At 55.6% G+C, this 22,605-nt stretch overlaps 1 protein-coding gene across 3 annotated transcripts in view; it reads left to right on the top strand.

The window, feature by feature from the left end:
* Positions 1-22,605, top strand: part of CACNA1I (calcium voltage-gated channel subunit alpha1 I) — a 116,354-nt gene that overhangs the window by 45,751 nt on the left and 47,998 nt on the right. For 2 of the 3 annotated variants that reach the window (XM_060656288.3, XM_060656283.3), the window contains 2 exons: positions 3,884-3,981; positions 16,836-16,995. In XM_060656288.3, coding sequence (XP_060512271.3) covers positions 3,884-3,981; positions 16,836-16,995 — 258 coding nt within the window. Of the gene's footprint in view, positions 1-3,883; positions 3,982-16,043; positions 16,132-16,835; positions 16,996-22,605 lie in introns of those variants that run through there. The other variant, XM_060656284.3, reaches the window with a different exon arrangement.

Consider the following 22,605-nt stretch of genomic DNA (forward strand, 5'->3'; position numbering starts at 1 on the left):
AGTGGGGAGCCATGGAGGGTTTAAGTTGGGGAGGGACACGGCTAGATTTGAGTTTTAGGAAGTTTTGGCTGACTGAAGAAGGAGTGTGGGAGGAAGAAGCAGGAGACAGAACAGTCAGGAGGCTGCTCAAGCTGTCAGGAGAAAGGGATGGTGATGGGACTAGGGCAGGGGTCAGGGAGCTGTGAGCAGACTGTCCCGAGTTGGGGCACAGTGTTACTGTCAGGACAGCACAGTTCCCAGGGCATAGAATTAAACCCACAGTTCTACCCTTGCAACTCTGCGCGTCTCTCCCCATCCTTGTCCGGTGTCCCCCTTTCTATCCTCTTTCTCTCAAAGAAGAATGAGAACTATTAGATTCTTCACTGTGCACCTACTATGTGTTCTTTATCACTGAATGCATTTATACCCTGTCTTGTTTCCCAGACGGGGGATGCAGGTGCAATATTACACCCCCCAAGTAGATACATAGAAGAGAGAGTTAGAATCTCAGAGAAATGTTTAGGCAACTGGATTTCCCGGAAGGATTCACCGTACCAAGATCTCTCCTGCTGCCAAGGACTCAGTAACTCGTCACCTTTCCCCTTTCGACTTGACTGCCAGGAAGCTCAGAGCTACGATCCTAACACTAAATTCTCTAAGAAATTTCTCATGGGAGCTTTTCAGTGGAGACCCTGAGGGCTGCAAGTTGAGGTCTCCGGGGAGTTTTTGCAGTAGGCTGCAGAAGGTGTGGTGTGTTCCCACGCTGAAGGCCTGGAGGGTCAGGTCGGGTCAGGGGCGAAGGGAAGGGGCTGAGCCTGCCAGGCAGTGGCTGCTTCAGTCCACCTCAGAGATGGGCGTGAGTCTCATCAGCTTCCCATGAGTGGGTTGGCATCGGAGAGGTGCTCAGACCCTAAAGCTTCTGACTCTGGGTAATCGTGGGCCTTGGAAACACTCAGTTACATCCTGTGCCTCGCTCGCAACCCAGGGGCCAGTCCCCTCCTTGTTTTAGAGAAACGTAAAGGGGAGGCGAATCTGATTTCTCACCATGGGGTTTATTCATCTGTATCTGTAGATATTTCCCATCCTCGCCCTGGCCTGTCGCCTGTCCCCTGTCCCCTGTCGGGGGTGGGGGGTGGGGGGCAGGCCACGGTGGGCCTGCCTCACTTAATTAAGAGCCAGTAGTTCCAGTCTGTGGAGCATAGGTTCTGCCTGGGGGGACACGGAACCAGGGCAGCGGGGCAAGGTGTGGAATCCTGGTCCAGGGGAGGGTGAGGCAGGGTGCGGTGGGATCCAAGTAACGGGGGGCTCGCACGGGTTAACGCAGGTGAGGAACGAGAACTGCCTGGCAAGCGATAGGCCCTCAAAAACCATGTGTTTTCTTTGTCTAGCCACCCCTCTATGAGGCATGTATTTATTTTTATTGCGAGACTTCATGGGGATGGGGACAAATCCTGGGCTGTCACCTGCCAGAGCTCAGCAGGTGTGCCCTGGGGCTCCCAAAACAAAGGATCCCGAGGGGGCTCAATCTGGCAGAGGCTGGGATCCCCCACCCCAGCACACCCCAGCAAAGCATCAACTGAGCTCTGGGGGGTCTCGCTCTCCCCAGGGCCTGGTGCTGCCCCCCTTGGCAGGATGGAGGGAGCCAGGGCGGAAGGAAGAGGGCTGGTGGTGGTGGGGCACGGGGCGGGGGCGGGGGCTGGCTGGAGCTGGGCGGCGGGGGTGGGAGGCTCTCCTAGGCCTGGGGTGTGAGGGTGCGTGTGCGCCCGTGCCAGTGTGAGCGCGTGTTTGTGTGCTGTGTGTGCCGCCCCCACGGTGCCTCCGTCACACGCGTCTCCCTGGCTGCCTGGAGAGCTCTTTCTACAAAATATGAAAATGACAGTTGGCTCACCCACGCACGGAATCCTCTTGCAGCTCCGCTCCCTCGGCCTCCTTCTCACATCACCCTCTCTCCTCATCCGCTGCCCCTGGGCCACCCTCAACCTGCGGCTCCCTCTCTGCCAGGCTGTCGCTCCTGGCACCCCTCTCTCCTCCCCCTCCTCCTCCTCCCCCCTCCTCCCCCTCCTCCTCCCACTTCTGCCTCTTCGCCTCCCCCTCCTCCCCTCCTCCCCCTCCTCCTCCCTTCCTTGGGGACCCCAGGTCATCTCCAGTTCTAGTTCTCTGTCACTTTTTTGTCACGCCCCTCTCTCCAAAACTGGGCTCTGGCGGGAGTGTGTGTGGATCAGGGTGTCCGAGGAGTGAGTGAGTGTGTGTGTGTGTGTGTGTGCCGACGGTTGTGTGCGGGTGTGTGTGGCTCTGCGTGAGAGAGAGCCAGCACGGGAGCCAGAGCCTGTGCCCCAGAAAGCTGGGGGATGGATGGAGGCATTTCAGGCAAAGAAGCTTTCACTCAATTATTCTTCAAGCAGCGGGAGGGGGCGGCGGCTCCACAACAATTGGACAGGTTTGCACGGTGTGTAGGAAAAGCCTTCATTTCCTGCTGACGGCAGTGACAGGTGGAGCCGGCCGCAGTGCTGGAGCCCCGGGGTGGATGATGGGGGGGGAGGGGGGACGGGGAGGAAGGGTCTGGTGAGCCGGACACCCGGGGTCAGGCCGAGGCCGTAGGCCCCAGGAGCCTGTCTTTCAGTGGAGAAAAGTGGGGGCAGGTAGCAACTGAGCGGGTAGGACCCGGTGGAAGCCAGGAGACCACAGAGGGGACCTCGGAGATCTGCCTTCTGTGGAGATCTGGGAAGACTTCCTGGAGGAGGCCGACTGTCTCTAAGGAGCTTCAGGGCTGGTCGAGTGTAGAGAGGGAGGGCGGGGCCGTCTGATGAGGTCCTGAAGGAGAGAACTCAGGCAGTGGCCAGGGCCCTGGTGTCATCCTTGCTGCCTTTGAGTCTCTCCCTGGCGCGAGTGGGTACTCCTGAGGGTTGGGGCCAGGTCTTGTGAGTCACTTGTATCTGTAGTGCCTAGACTGGCTTGGTTCATCGTGGACTCGGGTGTGGAAAAACTTCCAGGACTCCAGGGGCATCTGCCCGGAACCCTGAAGCGTGAGTAAGGTTTCGGTGGCCAGAGAGGTGAGAGGTAGCGTTCCAGGCAGAAGGGACGATGGGTGCCAAGGTCTGGAGTGGGGCACGCAGTGAGCCTTGAAGCTGGAGCCTGGGTGCCTTGCGGGGAGCATGCCCAGGAGAGCGTGAACTTTCCCTGCAAGCGAAGTACAGCGTGCCTGTCACATCCCAGGAGATGTGGCCTGTGACACCTGGCCTGGCGTGAGCCCGCAGTTGGGCTCAGAGGCCAGGAGAACAGAGAGGGAGGGGGGCAGGTGTGGCCTGAGCCTGGCTTGAGCCTCTGCCCGGATGCTGGGTGACGTGGGACCTGTGACGTCACCTCTCTCCAGCTCCTCTCCTCATCTGTAAATCTGGGCATCTGACCCAGGCTTGCCGGGGGCCTGGGGGCCAGGGGAGATATAAAGCAAGATATAAGCTCTAGGCCTCTGCCCACAGTGAGGGTTTCCGGTCACCACCTGGGGTCAGCCGGGGGTCTCCCAGCTCCTTGGTTCTCCTCTGCTGACCTTCCTTGTTTCAGATTGGAGGCTGCTGGGAAAGCAGGGGCAAGAGGCACCTGGCACAGGGCTGGGCCCTCAGTGGGGACCCAAGTTCTCTGCTCTTCCATTCACTCTGCCCTCCACTGCATCCACGGCACCCCCAGGACAGTCGGAGGCAGAGACAGCCGGTTCCACTTAGGAGGAGACAGTCCAGGCCACACAGCTGACTGGGGCGTAGCCAGGATTCTGAGCCCTTTCCTTATGTCTCCCTGCCAGGCAGCTGTGGGCACGGGTGGGTGTGCGTGGGTGGCTAGATGGCCGTGGAATAGTCCATGGCCCTGAGTGTCCCTCCTGCTCCATCCCTCACTCTCCCCCCTTTCTCTGCAGGATGGTTGAGTACTCTCTGGACCTCCAGAACATCAACCTGTCGGCCATCCGCACCGTGCGTGTCCTGAGGCCCCTCAAAGCCATCAACCGTGTGCCCAGTGAGTTGGTCCCCCCTCCCCGCTCCCCGCCAGCCACTCCTGCACTAAGAAAAGACTCACCCGCACCTTCCGGTGCTGTGCTGGGTACAGGGGTCCTTCAGCGACTGGACAGATGTGGGTCCTCCTCCCACCAGGCTCATGGGCCAGTATTTGGGCCTGAAGATGCTGGAGAGTGGTCCTGACACCTCTGAGGCCCAAAAGAACTCAGATTGCAGCATTCTGGGGAGTCTGGCTTTTTAGGGACAAGGTTCCTCGTGGGGGGGGGGGTGGCTATCAAGGTGGACACATGTGTGAAAAGAAGCTGCTTAGTTTGAGAGTATCGGGCAGCATTTCAGTGGGGAGGGGATTCCAGCTCGTGCTGATTTAGAACTCAAGCTCCATCACCCCCCACCGCGTGTCTGCCGACCCACGCGAGGACCCAGCCCTCCGTCCATCTGTCCGCCTTGCCTAGTGCCGGAAGGTTATGTTATAACAACAAGCCCCGACATCTGCCCAGATTCATAGTTTTCAGAGCTTTTCTTCTCCATGATTTCTCTTGAGCCTTATAATCTCTCTGTGAGGGAGGCGGGCCATTCACAGGAAAACAGAGATAAAGAGACCAAGACTTGGAGACACGAGGTAACTTGCTCAAGAGGCCTCCTGACTCCCTGAACTGTGTTCTTTCCGCTACCCTGAGTTAGGAATAGGATGGGGGATGGGGAAGGAGAGGGGGAGGGGCGTACTTGGCCTGCATGGGGTTTCAGCCGTCAGGGAAGGACAGGGACTTTTATGAGACCTGCCTACCTCCTGTGTGGTATTTGACATACGGATGCCTAACTCAGAGCCTCTCAACTCGCCGTGTAAGGCTCAGAGCGGCTTGCATGGTGTCACCGCAATTCAGTGGCAGGACAGGGTTCTGCATGGAGTTCTGTCTGTCCTGAGCCCAACTCTTTCCTTGGTTCTATCCGAACGCTTGCTTCTCTTCCTTGTCTGAGCCTCAGTTTCGCCATCTGCAGAAGAGGGGAGGGCCCCTGGCACCTCTTCCTCCTCCACGGTCAGAGTGGTCCTTACTCCCCCAATTCTCAACCCTGGGGCCTTGGGGCTTTGTCACCTGCCCTATCCAGCCAACCTCTCCCCAGACAGGCTGGGGCTGGCCTGATTGTCGGCAGGCCTGGTAGCGCAGGGGAGGCCATGCTCCAGGGTATTTGTGGAGCAAGGTGGCCAAGAGGGTGGCCAGACTATGGCTTCGTTCTGAGATGGGCAGGCCGGCTCCGGTTGGGCAAAGTCCGAAGGGGGCCTGGGGGCTCTTGGCGTCTCAAGGTCGCACATACAGGGTCATCTCCCCACACATATGTTGACCTGCTGGGAAATCCCAGGGGGCCCTGAGGGCTACCACAAAGGTCCTGAGGGAGGGGTTGGGAGGCAGGGGTGGGGGTAGGGGTGAGTGATGAGAACCAAAGCTATCGGCGATGGGGGGGGGGGGGGGTGGGAGGAGCGGTTCAGTGGTACCATGTCGGTCGCTTCCCACTGCCCTGGGAGACTCTTGGGGGCAGGGGAGGGACATCCAGCGAGGTCATCCTAGGCGCCAGCTTCTCTCAACCCCTTCCACCCCCACCAATCCTGCGAGGCTCCTAGTTCAAAACCATTTTTAGCCCATTTAGCAGATGAGGAAAATGAGGTCCAGAGAGGGCCGTGACCAGTCCAAGGTCACACGGCAGGGAACTTGGAGCCCGAGTTTCTAACGGGCACACCTTCTGCAGTGTGTGTTCCTCTCCCTCATGTCCCACCCCCTTCTCCGAGGAAGCTGGCCGCAAGGCGGACTTCATTCACAGGGCGCCCGCAGCGACACCTGGTATGTTCGAGTCGCTCGGTAGATATGTATGAAGTGGACACACTGGGCGAGGGTGAGATCTGACGGCCCCGGAACAGCGATGTGACGGGACATTTGAGAAGAGAAGGTTTACGAGAGGAGGGGACAGGATGCGGGTCTCCAAGGGGGAGTTTCTGTACATCCGGGTGTGCGTGCACGTGGGTATGAGGGTCTCTGTGACCACAGGCGACCACGTGTGTGCACGTGTGTGTGCGCACGTGAGGTGGGTGGCGCCTGTGTCTCTCCCTGGGCCCCCTTCCTCCCTCTCTCACTGCCCCGGGTGAGGAGCTCATTAGGCGGCTCCTGGCTGTGGAGGTCACTTCCGGGTCCCCAGCACCAGCCTGCCTGGTTCTCTGGAGAAGGACGGCGATGGGCCCCTTGCTCCCGGAGACTCCAGTTTTGGAGGCTGCGTGGCCTGGAGCACCCAGAGAGGAGTTCGGCCTCTTCCCGTGGGGCCTCCTGCCTGCCAACAGGCGAGACTGGGAGGCCCGGGCCCCGTCGATGGGGAATGTGTTTCCTGCTCAGAGCTGACTGCGCCTCGCAGCTGGCAAAGAATGGCTCAGACCCCGGCGTGGGGGAGCGTTGGGGGCACAGACCCTCCGGGATCCAAACCATACCCGCTGCGTCCGTCCCCTCCCCCCACTTAGAAACCACCCTGCGCTCCCCTGGGAAAGAGACCTTAGGATGAATTCACACTGATGAGGAATTTAATTAACAGGAGCCTCAGGCTGTTAGAGCGCGGTTGGGCTTCCTTTACAGGAGGGACAGCTTTGCCCTCTGCCCCGAGTCGCCAGCGAACGGGTGGCATGGGGAGGGTGGCACAGGTTCTTACAAGTGCCTTTTAGAGAGATTCGGTTGCTTGCCTCCTTTTTCTCTAGATGTTGCCCTGAAACATTCCAAGTCCTCCTGTTTGTCTTTAGAGTTTCTTCGGCCCCCGGGGGCGCCCTCTTTTCAACCATGGCCTGTGGCTTTCAGCTTGGCCACTAGGTGGCAGCCTAGGGAGTTGGCGCTAGTGAAATTATGGGCTATTAATTGCAAAACCGTGGAGAGCCGGGTGGCTACTTGCAATTTAAAAAGGACAGCAACGGCTGCAAAAGCCTCCGCATGATCCGCCAGGAGGACTTAGTTGGGTTGTCAGGGAATGCAAGTGCTGGTTGTTGGCCCTGCCGGGAGCCTGCTGTGTGACCTGGGAAGTCCCCCCCGTGTCTCTGGACCTCAGTTTCTCTACTCTTGCACAAAGCAAGAGGAGGGACTGGATTAATGTGTAGTTCTTGACTTTGCCCAGGACGGTTGGGGCACCTGGGAGTCATGGTGCTCTTTACAAACCTTGTGAAATCGGTCCCTCCACCTGGCCCCACAGGTCTGCCTTTGATGGCTAAAGGGAAGCAGGGCATGGAGGAGAAGGTTGGGGAGGGAGGGAGGGAGAGAGGAAAGCACCAGATTGCGAGTCAGGAGGCTGGGTTCTGGTTCCTTGCTGTGGCCTTCATAAATCACTATCCTTTTCTGGGCCTTGGCAAGATGGGGCTGGATCATCTCTAAAAGTGCGCCATCCGGGCAATCAGGCAACTCTAGGCCTCACTCCGGGCCTCACTCCTCACTCGGCCTGCACACCCCTTAGGCCTGCACACCCCTTAAGCATGTTGTGGTGCCTCCCAAAGCCCATTGGCCACGCCATGCCATTTAAATATGAATAGTGCCTTTTTTCTCCAGTAAGAAACCAGCCGAGTCACTGCTAGGCCCCGAGCCCACTGAGTCTGAGTTGCTGGCCCACATCTAGAGTCGACCAGCCTGCGCCTCAGCCCCGGCTGTGGAGAGGGGTGCGAGGGAGGCCAGGAGGCTTGTGGGAAGCTGCTGGGGACACTGAGCCTGGCCTGGGCCACTGCCCACCCTCAGAGCTCACCCAGCTCACGGTCCCGGGTTCAGCAGTAACCCACCCCTGTGCAGGGGCCTCTGGGCTGGGCCTGGGGTGGCGGTGATGCAGAGAGGCAGGAAATGTGCTCCCAGGGCAGGGCCCACAGACAGGGAGGCAAGGCCGGCAGAGCTATGGGGGGAGGCCACCGGCAGGTCCCAGCTGGGGGACCAGGAGCTGAAGCTCTGCTCCACACGCACAGGCCCAGGTTCTAGTCCCAGGCCTTCCACTTGCCCATTGTGGGGCCTTGGGCCCCCATGCTCCTCTCCAGGCCTCCATTTTCCAACAGTAAGATGGGGTTAATAATACCAATTTCTATACGGTTTTGTAAGAATGAAATGCCATCATGTGTGTAAAGAGCTTAGCATAGAACTTTGGGTGCAGTAAGTGGTCAGTAGGTGTTACTCTTGTGAGAAGGTACTAGAACACTGAGGACAGGGCGGGGGCATCAGGGCATCTTTGCGGAGGCTGATTTGGGGAGACAATCACCAAGCACACAGAGGGTTGGAGAGGGCATTTTTGGCAGACCGACCTGCACGTGCAGAAGGTGGAAATGTTGGGTGGGCAGGGGGCCGCATGTCAGGGGAAGGCAGGAGGGGAGCTTTCCACGTCTTCTAGGGATTTACTAATAATGATAAATGGCTGAAATGGGCAAGTTCGCCACGGTGCTTTGCCTGGCTGGATCATCTTGTTTCGTAACAGCTCTAGGATGTTGGTGCCATTACGATGCCCACTTACAGATGTGGAAACCGAGACAGAGAGTGATTGAGTAGAGTGCCCAAGGCCACATAGCGGTGGGGGCAGGGGGGGTCTGAGGTCGGACTTGAACCTGTGTTCTCACGACCCCAGAGCTTTTTGCTCCTTTTTACAGCCTTCTCCTCCCTGTGACTTGTAGCGTCCCAGACAGCCACACCATCTACAGGCCATCAGGAAAGTCCCTGCCCACATCCAGGGTCAAAGCAGAAGTGATGCCCTCGGGGCCCTTTCTGAACACCTTCCGCTGTCAAGAGCACAGAGCTCCTGTGGCACTGGGCTCCATGCGACCTGACGGGGACAAGTCTAGGCAGGAGGCAGGGGTGCAGGGCGGTTCATACAGAACATTCCTGCCAGTCTTCAAAGCTTGGTCCTGCATTAATTAGCTTCGGGACCTGGGGAAAGGTTCCTGTCTTGCTCCGGTCCCCTGTCTGCACAATGAGGATGCACGTAGCACCTCCACGTGAGTTAGTCTGCACCCCAGGAGTACAGCAGGTGCCCAGTGAACCGGCCCATCCCAGCTTCTCGCACAGAGGGAGGAGGGTCCCAGTGCTGGGGCTACAGATCACAGCATCCAGAGCAGTTAGACTCGGGTTTGCATCTGGGATCTTGGAGCAGTGGCTCCGCCTCTCAGGCCTCAGTTTCCCCACCCATAAAATGGGGTCCCAGCCCTCCCTTGCTAGACCAGGGCAGCAAAATGTCCGCACAACACTGGCTCCTGGTAAGGTACCCGTGCCGTATACCGATTGCGTGGGATCCTGGTGGGCTTAATCTTGCCGAGAGTCATAGAGAATCTTAAACTCGTCAAGCCTCAGAATCCTAGACTCTTGGTTTCAGAGATCCTCAGAGCCCTGGTTTCAGAGTGAGAGGCGTTCGAATGATCTGGTCTTACAGGCACGTTTTCAATTGCCCGTCAGGCCGAGGGGCCCTGAATTCATGGCTGGCACCGTGCCCCTCACCCCAGGCCTGCTCTGGCCCTTTCCACCCAGGTTCATGCCCGGCTGGGCTGTGGTTAGGCCAGCCATTCTGAGCATGGGTGAAGGAGGCCCCAGGATTTCTTCTTGGATTCTGCCTTGCGGGGCATCTGTCGGAAAGGAAGCTGGGAGACTCACTTTGAAACAGAGTTTGCGTGAAAATCTGGGCAGTTTCGCTTGAAGTGTGTGTTTTCTTGGGTCTTGGGGGCAGCTGGAGGAGGCTTCCACCCCAGGCCACACCTTGGACTTCAGGGCTGTCTGTCCTTTGTGCCCACAGGGGCTCCCAAGCCACCCTGCAGAGAAAGGCCTGGCAGCCCCCAGGGGGAAGGTAGGGAGAGGAGGAGTGGGGGAGAGAGGAGGGGAGATGGGTGCAGGGCCTGATTTCCCCAGGGCTGCTGCCTTCTTGGAAGAGAAGGAGGTAGGTGGGAAAACATGAGGCCAGAACACCTAGCGAGACCCTGACTTGGGAACAGGAAGAGACGCCAGGTGTGTGAATGGGGAAATGCTAGGGGGGTGGGGGCAGGGTGAGAGCTGTTCTGCCCCTCCCCTGCAATCAAGTTCAAGTTCTACTCTACAAATCAGGAGGGAGCAATTCCTGCACAGGATACCAGGTCAAGGGAGTGGGCTACTATTCATTCATTCATTCATTCATTCATTCATCCAAAGTAGCATTCACTAAGGGGCCATGGAGAGTAGACATAGCCCATTCTCTGCAGGCAGATACCCTAGCCAGGACCTATGGGCCAGTGGGACACATGTTCTAATGGAGGCAGCGGGGACTGAGGGGAAGCATCACTAATAGTTACTTTGAGGAGGTTTTATGGAGGAGGGGGGAACAGGACATTTGAAGAATGAGTGGGAGTTCTTTGGGCCACAGTGGGTTCCGGGACCTTCTGTGGGACAGGGGCTAGGACCACCCTGGGGCGTGAGCACGGGGATGGAGGGTTAGGGGCGCACACTCCTTGGCTGGCATCTGTTCCCAACTCAGGAGGGGGCACCGAGGCCCCTCATCAGCCCCCAGGCCCCTCCTCCATTGGACTGGGGCCAGCAGCTGTGTCCTCAGCAGCACGGCCGTATGCTGCCCAGCTGGGCCTCCCTGGCACCCACTGTGCCCCTGATTAGTTGGCCTTGGCAATGGCAAGAACAGCAGACGGCCTCTCCCGTTCGCTCAGCACCCTCCCCTGACCTAGCCAGGCCTCCGAGAGGGGGGCGCCCCTGGGCCAGCCGCAGCCTCGGCCCCCTTTGCCCTCAGCCTGGCACCCTTTCTCCTGGCTGCGGGCTGCACCCCTGGTGGAGGCTGGCGCAGATCTGGTTCTTTCTACTTGAGCTGGTCTGGCAGAGTGGCTGCGCTAATCTGGGCTGACAGCTCTTGTCTGCAGACAGCACCCCGGACCTCCAGGGGAGATGCGTCTCAGGAAGCCCGCCCCCCACCTCCTTCCAGGTCCCCCGCTGCCGCCCCCTCTTGGCTGGCTGCTGCCCAGCTTCTCCTGAGCAGAGGGTCTGGTCTAGGGGTGTCCGGTGAAAAAGGGTGAAAAGGTTGAGCAGCTCCCATCAGTTTGCCCACTGTCCGTCTCCCTTTAGCTCCCAACTTTATTTATTTATTTATTTATTTATTTATTTATTTATTTAACGTTTATTTATTTTTGAGACAGAGCATGAACGGGGAGGGTCAGACAGAGAGGGAGACACAGAATCTGAAACAGGCTCCAGGCTCTGAGCTGTCAGCACAGAGCCCGACGCGGGGCTCGAACTCATGGACCGCGAGATCGTGACCCGAGCCAAAGTCGGACGCTTAACCGACTGAGCCACCCAGGCGCCCCGTCCAGCTCCCAACTTTAAATGCCATCCAGAGACTCTCTCCACCCTGATGCACCCACACGATACTTCTAGGCTACATTCCTCTCCCCTGAACCCCAGGCCCCACGAGCCTATGAAATGGCTTCACATGGACGTGTACCGGGCGCTCCAAACTCCGCGTGTCCAAAAGGAGTCCTGTCCCCCGCGACGGCTGCTCTGTGGCTCTGTCCTCAGGCTGCAGACCTTGGAGATGCCCTGCCTCCTCTCTTCCTCCAACCCCTGCCAACATCCCATCAATCGCTCGACCTTCAAAATAGCTCCAGAGTTTAGCCACGTCCCCTACCTCCGCTGTCATCGTCATCTGGACCCAGCCAGATGTGGATTATCAGAGGGGCAGGTGAGCGATGGCCTGGCGAGGCCGGGCGGGATGGGAACAGATGGACGGGAGGCTCAGCGCCCCCGAGAGTCACGCAGGAAGCCTGGCAGGGAGGGCGCGAGCAGGGCCACAGCTCTCTTGCCCCTCCCCCTGCCCCCACCCAGCGCTCCCCATTTCTGTTCCAGGGGAGGGCAGGGCTGTCCTCAGGAGGCAGCGGCCATATGGCCACCGAGCCCACGGGCCTGGCCCCCCTTCCTGAGCTGTGTGTGCACAGGCCGGGGGTCACATGTGGGCGACTGTACAGCATCCCGCAGGCTGTCTGCCTATGGGTCGCCTTCTCCCACCCCGGCCCGCCATAGTCCACCTGCCCCCGCAGCTGGGGTGATCTTTCAAACCCTCCTCAGCTACGTCTGTCTTCTGCGCGTGACGCTCAGTGGAACAGGGGCCGGAGTTCTCACACCTGCGGGGCAGTCCCATTTCCGCCACCTCTCATTCGCTTCCCTCCCGCCATGCTGGCCTCCTGGGTGTTCCTTGATTCATCCCCACCTCTGGGTCTTTGCCCTGGCTGTTCCACCTGCCTAGACAGCTCTTCCCAGGGGGGCACGCAGCTGACTCCCTTACCTCCTGTGAGTCTGTGCCCTGTATCGTCTTGCGAACGAGGCCTTTTGGGCCCCCAGGTTATACCTGTCCTACCCCTGGCCCAGCCTGGCGCCCCCCGCCCCCGTCCCTTTCTGCTCCTCCACTTGCTGTTTTCGTAACACCATCCAACAAATGAGGAGATGTACTTATTTATTTAGTATGTGTGTGGTTTTGTCTCTCCCTACCCGTATCTAGAATGTCCACCTCCTGGGGGCAGGGGACTTGGTCCGTTTATTCATTTGTTTGTTTTAACCGATGCACCCCTAGAACCTAGAACAGCGCCTGGCACGTAGTAGGTCCTCACTAAATATTGGTCGAATGGATCCATCCACCCATCCGTCACTCCTTCGTGGCCATCCTCGGGGGCCACTCTGCCAGGCCCCGGGCTAGATCGGAGGATGCAGAACACCCCTTCTGGGCCTCCTGCTTAGGATGCGGTCAGTTTGGGCAGAGCCATGAACTGACGAAGGCCGACAGCGTAATAAGTGCTGGGATGGAGGGAGGGCAGGGCAGTGGGCAGCTCACTGCAGGGCTACCAGCCCAGCCCAGGGGCCAGAAAAGAGGACCACTCAGCTGAGGTCTAAGAAAGGAGGGGAGATGGCCTTGTGAGTGTGTTTGAAGGCTTTCCGGGGGGCTGGAAGGGGGTCAGCCTGGCTAGGTCACACCGGCATGGGGTGTTGCTGTCCTGGGGAGTGGACCTAGCATTGCACCCCCCCCCCCCCAGGGTAATAGTGATAGGAATCCTGGAGGTGGTGATGGGGGAGGGTGCTGTCGGTGGGGGCAGTGTGTGTGTGACGGCGAAGAGTAGGGATGCTGGGGGCATCTGCCAGGCCGGCTGGAGCCACAGGGTTAGATGTGGGGTGGTGGGCAGAGGGAGGTGCGGCTGGGGAGACAGGCTGGGGCCTGTGCATAGGGGCTTGGGGATGGGCTAAGAATTTGTACCTTCCCCACGGGGGTGGAAGGACTGCTGGCAGCTTCTGGCTCTGGGGGCTCCTCTTCTGAGGTCCTGTCCCAGCCTCGAGAGGCTGACCGGATGGGAACCACTGTCTTCCGTAGATGAGGCCACTGGGGCCCCGCGGGGGCAAGGCCGGCCTCAGGGCTTCCCCACCAGGAGTGGCACCCAGGCGTCCCGTCCTGGGCTGGTGCTCTGGGCACTCACCAAAGCACTGGATGTCCTGGGGCCTCTGGGGTCCTCTTTCCCCTCTCGCCTGGGGAAGCAGGGCCTTCAGCCACACTCGTGGGGTTGCCAGGGAGTCTGGTCCTGGCCTCTACCCCAGGCCGAAGGCCTGAGACATCACACTAAGAAAGCAAAACCAGATAAGTTCATCCTGAGCGATGGTGAGTGAACACCTGGGGGAACTGGAGGCAGGAAGGCTTCACTGGTGTGGGGTGGAAATCAGAGACTGCCTGGAGGAGGAGGGCTGGGCTGGGGATAGGTGTGCTTCGACTTGAGTAGGAAGGATGGTCTGAGGCAGACATCTCTGTCTTTGCCTTTCTTGGTCTTTCTCTCCATCTCTGTCCTCTGTCTCCATTTCTTTCTCTGCCTCTCCTCTCTGCCTCCACCTTCTGAGCCCAGTGCCGGGGGAACTGAGGGCAGAGAGGAACCATCCTACGACGTGCCTTAGCTAATTACTTGGCTGCAGGCATAAAAGGAGGATTAGCTGGGGTCTCGCGGGGTCCTCCCTGACTCCCTAATCCTGTGGCCCCTTTTCCCTGGCACGGAAAGATGGATTCGTTCTGAGTCCCTAATTAGCTAATTATGCCTTGGCTCAGTGGCCCTGGGACTCCCTGGGCCCAAGGGAGGGCTGTGGAGTGAGCTGGGGCCTGGCTTGGCAGAGGGAGGAGGGGAAGGGGGACGGACGGGCTGCCATTCAGGGAAGCCAGCCAGGCAGGTTTTGAGGAGCCTTTCAGAATTTCAATATCCTGGAGAACAAGGGAAATGTAATTAATCGAGCAACAAAGGCTGGGGGATGGGGGGGCAGCCATGGAGCAGTCAGGCTGGGGTGGCTCAGAGCCACCTGCTCCCTCAAGGCCTTTCTGACCCAGCCCCTTCTCACATGGCTGCTTGCGTCCTGCCGCTGTCCCATCCTCTAGGACTGCCCTGTCCAAGGGCTCAGCCTGCTTAGAATCTGCTCATGGCCTTCCCTGACCAGTCCCCTAGCACAGGGCCCCTCGCTCCTTAGATCCCGCTTTGCGGCCACTCCCAAGCATGGCCTCGATGCGCTCTCTGAACGGTCATACCTTTGTGCGTTTGCCACAAGCTCCTGTCATCCTGCAGGGCCCAGCTCAAGTCAGTCCCTCCAGGAAGGTGCCCGGATTTGGATGGATCGCAAGGGTGCTTGGTCTATTTCCTTGTTTCCCTTCCCAACACTCCCTGGGCTATCCCTATTGAGGGTGAGGGTGGGGGTGAGGTATTTAGCCCTCAGCCACCCTGGCCTGCTCTCAACTGGAGGCAGCAGCCTGCCAGGGAGACCCATTGCCTTCTCCGGGAGGAGGCTGACCTAGTTTTGTGGGGAGGGAGGACGGGGCAGGCATTAATTATTGATTGGAAATCACTCCACACAGAGCTCGTGATGCAAATCCGAAGTAACTACCCTCGTTAACAACCACCTTAGCATCACCCCTGGAATAAATAAAAATCTGAATAGGGCCACTGTTCTCCTTGTCACCATCTTTACATCCTCCCTTCTCCAATCTTCCATTCTTTCCTCATGACTCATCACGTATTCAACAAATGTTGGCTGAGGCTTTGTTCTGGGCTAGGAACTGCTGGGTTCTGAGAATGCTGACTGGACACAGGTCCTGCTCCCAGGAGCTTACAGCCCAATGGAAGAGGAAGGGGTAAACAAATAATAATACACTAGCGCTAGAAGGCTACGTAGTGAATGGGGCCTCCAAGATTGTGCGGTATGCAACTTGCACAACTGTGCAAGTCACCCTAGGTCAGAGGTGCTGAGATTGCCCAGAGCAGAAGAGAGAGGGATGGACTCTACCTGGGATGGAATAGGGGAAGTCTTTACAGAGGGAAAATAGAGCTTCAGCTGGGCTGTGGTGGTTGAATAGGGATTCGCCAGGCATAAGAGAGATGGAAGAGTGTTCCAGAAAGCATGAGGAAAAGCATGGAGGTGTGAAATCCCATAATATGTTTAGGGAACTTCAAATAATTTGGTACTGCTAACCATAGGATGCAAATTGGTGAGAGGGTGTGTGTGTGTGTCTGTGTGTGTGAGAGAGAGAGAGAGAGAGAGAGAGAGAGATCTGAAGCTAGAGAGGTAGGTAGAGTCAGATCTCACAGGAGCTTGGAAGGTATGTCCTCAAGAGTGATCCATCACTCCTGACCTTCTTTGGGACCACAGACACTCGTGTGGATCTTCTCCCAAGAAAAATTCATGGTATCGTACCTGCACATTTTACAGCAATTTCATAAGGTTCACCTCCTGCGGTCCTTCCAGGCTGTTGTCGAGAATTGTCCCTGTTGTGTCCTGGGCTCTGTTTTTCCTGGGCTGGCTTCAATTGTAGGCGGGTGCTGCCCTGCTGAGGCAAGATGGGCCCAGCAGCTCCGGCCTTAAGTCTGCCCAGCTTGCAACCTCTGCACAAAGAGAGCATTTCCCCCTGTAGTTTCAGCTGAAGTCTCAGGGTTGACCCTCATTGGTCCTGGCTGGGGTCACATGCCTATTCTGGACCAGTCACTGGGGCTAGAGGAACAGGATGTGCTGATTGGTCAGGCCCATGTCATGTGATCTCCACGGCAGCCCAGGCAAACCATGGGGACTAGAGTGGGGGAGTGGGGATGTTTTCTTAGGGCTGGGAAAGGTGGCTGGGCCAAACCAGGGAGGTGACCCATCTGCCTGGGGTTTGTGCTCCTGTGGATTCTGCATTGACTGGGGTGTCCAGAGCTCCATTCGTGGAGTCAAGGGGGCAGACGGAGGGGTGGGGGGTGCCAGGGGTTGGGACTGAGCCTGTGAAAGGGAGAGGGCATGTGGATGGGTCAGCCCAGGGCAGGAGGGGCCGAAGGGAAGGATAGGGAAGTAGATGTGAAGGGTGGTAAGAGTGGGATGGGGCTGGAAGTGGAGTGCGTTCCCCCATCTGCTCTGTGGGGTGGGAGCGTCAGGAGAGTTGGGTGCGGCTCTGGAGCTGGGGAACCTTTGCAGGGTGGCTGCTGTCTTCTTGGGCCCCTTTGCTGAGGACCTTCTCTTCTAAGAGGGGAAGGGACTGGCTCAAGGTCTCTGAAGGACATCAGATTTGTGCATTACCCAGAAGAGAGTTTGGCACATAAACAGTGCCCCGTAAACACCTGCTTTTTCATCCGGAATCTGGTGGAAGAGTGGTGGGGCCCAGAGCCATTTCTGTGGCCTCTGGGCAGAGGGGCAGGCATCAAGGAGAAGGTCTGCTTAATGGCCCCTGAGCAGGCTGGGAGCCCCAAGGAGCCCCTGCCCGCGTGTCCCCACCTCTCCTCTCCGTGCCCTTGTCTCTGTTTCTCTAAGCCTGCTCTCTCTCTGTCCTCCTGGGACTTCTGCTCGCAAGGCTGACAGTCTCTCTGCCCTCCCCCACTCACAGGTATGCGGATCCTGGTGAACCTGCTCCTGGACACGCTGCCCATGCTGGGGAACGTCCTCCTGCTCTGCTTCTTCGTCTTCTTCATCTTCGGCATCATCGGCGTGCAGCTCTGGGCGGGTCTGCTGCGTAACCGCTGCTTCCTGGAGGAGAACTTCACCATGTGAGTGCCGCCCCCACCACCCAGGTGGCTGCCAGCCAGCCAGCTTTGCCTGGGGCGGCAGGGGTGCTGGATGTTTTGGGACGGGGAGGGTCTCCCCGTGGAGCACCCGGTCCCAACCCTTACTCCCAGGAGTGGAGAGAAGCCAAGGAATGTGCTCAGGTGCGCTGGTGGTGGGTCTCCCGTGAGTGGCTGGACGCTAAAAGGAGCACAAAAGGCCACTGAGCTCTCAAAATGGGTGTCACAGAGTCCCGGGCTCAAATAGGCCCTCAGGTGCGAATTTAGCTCCTAGTGACTCTTACTTCATACGCAGTTTTAACTTACTCGGTAATTGGGAATGGGGCCAGCAGAGTGGAAGCGGCCAACTGGGGGCTCGAACAGGAGGGGAAAGGACAGCTGAGACCCAGGCAGACGTGATGCCAACAGGGAATAAGAAGGCAGAAACCCTCAAAGGCAGACACCGAACCTGGCCCAATTCCAGCACAGACATCCCTCTTGCTGACTCCCAGTCATCCAGGAAAGGTCACAGTCGGCCCGTTTGCCTCGATAAGCGGGTGGGTGGGCTCCCCACCCCAGAGAGGTGATCGTCAAAAGCCGTCTCAACAGAAGTCCAGCTCTGGCTCTTGGAGGAGTCGGGTTGAGTTGCCTGGGAGAGTTGACATCTGTGGAATTTCCGCGGTGAGGGAGGAGCGGCGTGTTTGGGCGTGCGTCTGGACCCGCATGGATGCGTCTGGACGGGAGGATGCTGACACGTTGCTGCGCCTCGGCGGGCTCCTGCCCTGTGCCAGGCCCCGGGGGGACCGAACCAGCCTCTCGCTCGAGAGCAGCACTCAAGTGTCAGCTCTTGCCAAGCCCGTGCTTAGGGCTCAGGACACAACAGAAGGCAGAGTTTCTGCCCTTGGGGAACTGGTCACAGGTGCCTCCACCGAGGGGCTCTCGTGGACGGAGGACGACTGCGGGAGGCTTGGGACGCCCTCCGGGGTGGGCTCCGCTTTCTCTCACATGTCCTGTCAATTGTGGAGAGGAAGCTAACCCAGAGAGCCGGGGTGAGGACGGGGGAGGGGACCGGTTCACCCTCCCATTGCCCCCATTGCCACGGGGACCAGAGAAGGGGCACCCTTGTGGGAAGGATCCCGTGGGCTCGTAGGGGCCTGCTCTTGTGTCAGTCACTTGCAAGAGGTGGGCCCCACAGCAGCAGGAAGCGGGGGGCACCCACTTCTCCCGGGCTGGTCCTCAAAGATGGAGGTGTGTGGGTATGAGCTCTCAGCTTTGGGGGTTCAGGACAGTTCCAGACCCCTCTGTCCCACACGGGTCTTTCCCTAGGTCATTCCGTGGCCTCCTCCTCATTGTCCCGCCTCAGCCCCAAGGTCACCACCTGCTGGAGGCCTTCCCTCACCACCCCCTTACTCCCAGACACTCTGTGGCATTAGCCTGCTTGATTTCCTCCCGAAATTACACCGGTGAGTTCACTTACTTGGTTGTTGGGTGTCTCTAGACTGGTGTATTTACCTGGTTGACACTGATGACGTGCTCCAGTGCAACAGGTGTGACTGAGGTAATGCTTAAATCTGACCCCTTGTGGAGACTGGGAGGCAGAGGCCAAGAGAGGGGTATCTTGCTCCAGGGCAAGGTTGGCAACATCAGAGCCGGTGTGAGAACCCAGGTTCCCCTGCCTGCAGCGCCTGCCTCCGGTGAGGGTGCTCAGAGCATCCCTTCAGTCTCATGAGCCCTTGGGGAGACCCCACACGGTCTGTTTGAGGGTTCTGGGGCACAGAGTCAGGACAGTACTGCCCAGCTAGGAAGTGGCGGGGTCCGGAATCTGAACCCAGGACTGATGTCCTCTGCGAGGCGTCTGGTCCCTTCTCCCGGGTTCCGTCTGAAGTGTTACCTGCACACACGGCCGTTTGCGTCGCAGACAGACTTTAAATATGCGAATTGCTTTGACAATGTGTCTTGAGGGCGTTTTACACCAGGGTTTCTTATTCCACGGATAAAAGGCAGTTCATCTCGCCAGCCCCTGTTGATGGACATTGCGTGGTTTCCAAGTTTTTGTTCTTCCGTACGGGGCTGCAGGACGCATCCTGTACACGTGTGATCCTTATGTACACGTGGGATCAATGGCTAGACTCATCATCGCTGGTCAAAGTGTATGTGTATACACACACACACACACACACATATATTTTAAAGTTTATTTATTTATTTTGAGAGAGAGGTTGTGTGTATGCAAGTGCCCGCATGAGTGGGGGAAGGACAGAGAGAGAGAGAGAGAGGGAGGGTGAGAGAATCCCAAGCAGGCTCCGTGTTGCCAGCCCAGAGCCCAGCTTGAGGCTTGATCCCATGAACCATGAGATCACGACCCAAGCCTAAACCAAGAGTCGGACGCTTAACTGAGAGCCTCCCAGGCACCCCAAAGTGTGTGTATATTTTTATGCTTCTTTCTTAAAGATACAAATTGCATTTAGCACTGGACACAACTAAAGTGTAGAGCTGAATGATGTCTTACGTGGGTCCACACCAATGTAAAGCTACCCAGAGAAACTTAGGGGGCCTAGGGAGGCTCCCTCCCGCCCCTTGCCGGTTCCTGTCCCCCTCACCCCAAAGCGGCCACTATTCTGACCTCTATCGCCGTAGATTTGTTTTGCCTGTTCTTGAGGTTTCTTTAAATGCAGTCATACAGGATGCTACCTTTTGTGTCTGCTTCTTTGGCTCAGTGTAATGTGTCTTTGAGATTCACCCACGTTCTTGTGGGTTTTATTTCTTTTTCGTTGCTGTGGGTATATATTGAGCAAATATACGACTACTTATTTTTTTTTTTTTTTCATTCTACTGTTGACTTGGGTTGTTCCTGTTTTTTTTTTTTTTTTTTTTTTCTTTTTTGGCTCTTATGACTCATGCGTATTCTCGTACATATCTTTGGTGGATATAGCCATCCTTTCTTTTGGGTAAATACCCAGGAGTGGAATTGTTAAGGGTGCATGTACGTTTAGCTTTAGTAGATTTCGTCAAATGGCTTTCCAAGATGGTTGCGTTCAATGTCTGCTAGCAAAGTCTGAGAGCTCCGGTGGCCCGGCATCCTCAGCGACATTTGGTACGTCAGTCCTTTTCACTGTCACTCTTCCAGGGAGAGTGCAGTGGTACCTTTTTGTGGTTTTAATTTGTTTTGCCCTGATGACTAGTGACGGTTGGCACTTTTCACGTGTATCCTCTTATGAAGTGTCTGTTACAGTCTTTTGCTGTTTTTAGATTGGGTGGTCTTTCTTTTTATTATAAATTTGCAGTGGTTCTTTGTATTCTCGATTTGAGTCCTTTGGTGGATAGATATGTTGCAGAGATCTAATCCCAGCCTGTTCCATTTTCACTCTCTTAATGGTGCTATTGGACGATGAAGCCCTTAGTTGTAATGAAGTCCAGATTACCAGTCGTTTTTTCAGTATTGCTTTTTGTGTCCAGTTTAATCTTTTCTTAACCCAAGGTGATGAAAATATCCTCCAGTGTTTTCTTTTAGAAGCTCTCCTGTTTTATCTTTCACATTTAGGTCTGTATTCCGTCTCTTACTGTGGTATGTACAGATTCCCTTTTTGTACAGATATTCAGTTGTCCCAGCAGCATTGGTTGGGAAGTCCACCCTTTTTCCACTGAATTGCAGGGGTGTCTTTATTACTGCCAGGTGGCCATTTGTATTTGGCTTGGATGTGTACGTGTTCATTGTTGGCGGATGCTGCTAAATTGCCCTCTGAAAAGTTTATATCAATTTACACTCCCACCAACAGTGTATGCGCATGTGTGTTTGTACTCACTCTTTTCGCACTCAGTACCATCGGCCTGAAATATTTGCCATTTGGATGGGTGTAAAATGATCTCGGTGTGAGTTTTGTTTGCATTTTCCTGTTATTAGTCAAGTGAGCGTCTCTTCCTGTATATTGGTACGTTGGCTTCCCCCCACTCCCTGCCAAGCATCTTGGCCATTTTTATTTCTTCTGTGAAATTTTTCTCTTTTCTTCTCTTTTCTGTTCTCTTTTCTTTTCTTTTCTTTTCTTTTTTCTTTTGTCCTTTTACCCCCTAGTGGGGGCACAGGTGGTTTTGAGTGACAGGTGGTTTTAACATAGTCTAGATGTCTTCTATTTGTTTTATATATTGCCAATACTTATCCCAGGGCAGTGGCAATCTCTAGCCTGTTTTTGTAAATAAAGTTTTATTGGAACACGGCCATACCCACTTGTTTACCTATTTCCTATGACTGTTTCACATTTCAAGAGTGCAGCTGAGTAATTGGCACAGAGACCATATGGCCCTATCTGGCCCTTTACAGAGAAAGTTTGCCTACCTCTACTTTTTATTTATTTATTTATTTATTTATTTATTTATTTATTTAGCTTGTCTTTTTACTTAGTATGCTCTCTTTTGTCTCATAGAAGTTTTACATTTGTATATAGTCAATCTTGAACTTTGCCTTTGTAGAATTTGGATTTGTATATTTTATCCAGGAAAGCCTTACATGTATATCTTTTTTTTCTCAATTATTTCTTTTAAGTTTATTTATTTTGTTTGAGAGAGAGAGGAAGAGAAAGAGAGGAGGCAGAGAGAGAGGGAAAGAGAATGAATCCCATGCAGACTCTGTACGGGCAATGCAGAGCCCGATGCGGGACTCAAACTCATGAAATGTGACATCGTGACCTGAGCCCGAAACCAAGAGTCAGACACTTAACTGACTGAGGCACCCAGGTATCCCAGGCCTTATATATCTTGAGTTAACAGAAATATTTTCCATTCTCTTGTAATATTTTTGTGATTATGTTTGTTGCATTTATAATTTTTAATCCACCAGAAGTTTATTATTTTAAATTTTGTAATATATTTTGCTTAACCTAATATATCCAAAAGATTACTATTTTCAATGTGCAATCAATATAAATAATTAATAATGAGATTATTTACATTCTTTTTTTTTCTTTTGATACCAAGTCTTCAAGAAGTTTATTTTTGTATATGGTGTGAGGTAGGGATCTATTCTTTTTCCAGATAACAGTTGTCTCAGAAGCATTTATTGTTTAATTCTTCTTCTTCCCATGGATCTGAAAAGGTGTTTCTGTAATAGACTAAGTTGTTTTATGTATGGGTTTGTCCCTGTGCTCTGTGGTGTTCCATGAATCTTTCTGTTCCTCTTGCAGTACTATACACTCTAGTAATAATTGTAGTTGTATTTCGCTCTCTTGTAAGACTGGACTCCACTCCTCTTTCTCCTTTTAAAAAAACTGTCTTGCCTATTCTTCCATCCAGATAAATCCTAGAACCATCTGTCCAGGTTCCACAGACACAAACAAGTTGGGATTTTGATTGGGTTGCAATGACTCATTGTTTAACCTCACAGGATGGGTAGGGCAAAGATTGTCATCTCTGTCCTACAGATGAGGAAATTGAGGTCTGGAGAGAGGAAGTTAACAGCCCAAGGTTACATAGATGGGAAGGGGTAGGGCAGGCAGAGGATCAGATCCTCATCTGTTGGATCAGTAGAATTCAACGTTTGTTGATTAAACGTGTACTCTGTGCTGACCAAACAGTGTATGGGGACTGGGGAGCCTGAGACCCCGTCCTTGTCCTAAAAGAGCTTCA

Source organism: Panthera onca, chromosome B4 (assembly GCF_046562875.1).
Source record: "Panthera onca isolate mPanOnc1 chromosome B4, mPanOnc1 haplotype 2, whole genome shotgun sequence".
NCBI classification, from domain to species: domain Eukaryota; kingdom Metazoa; phylum Chordata; class Mammalia; order Carnivora; family Felidae; genus Panthera; species Panthera onca.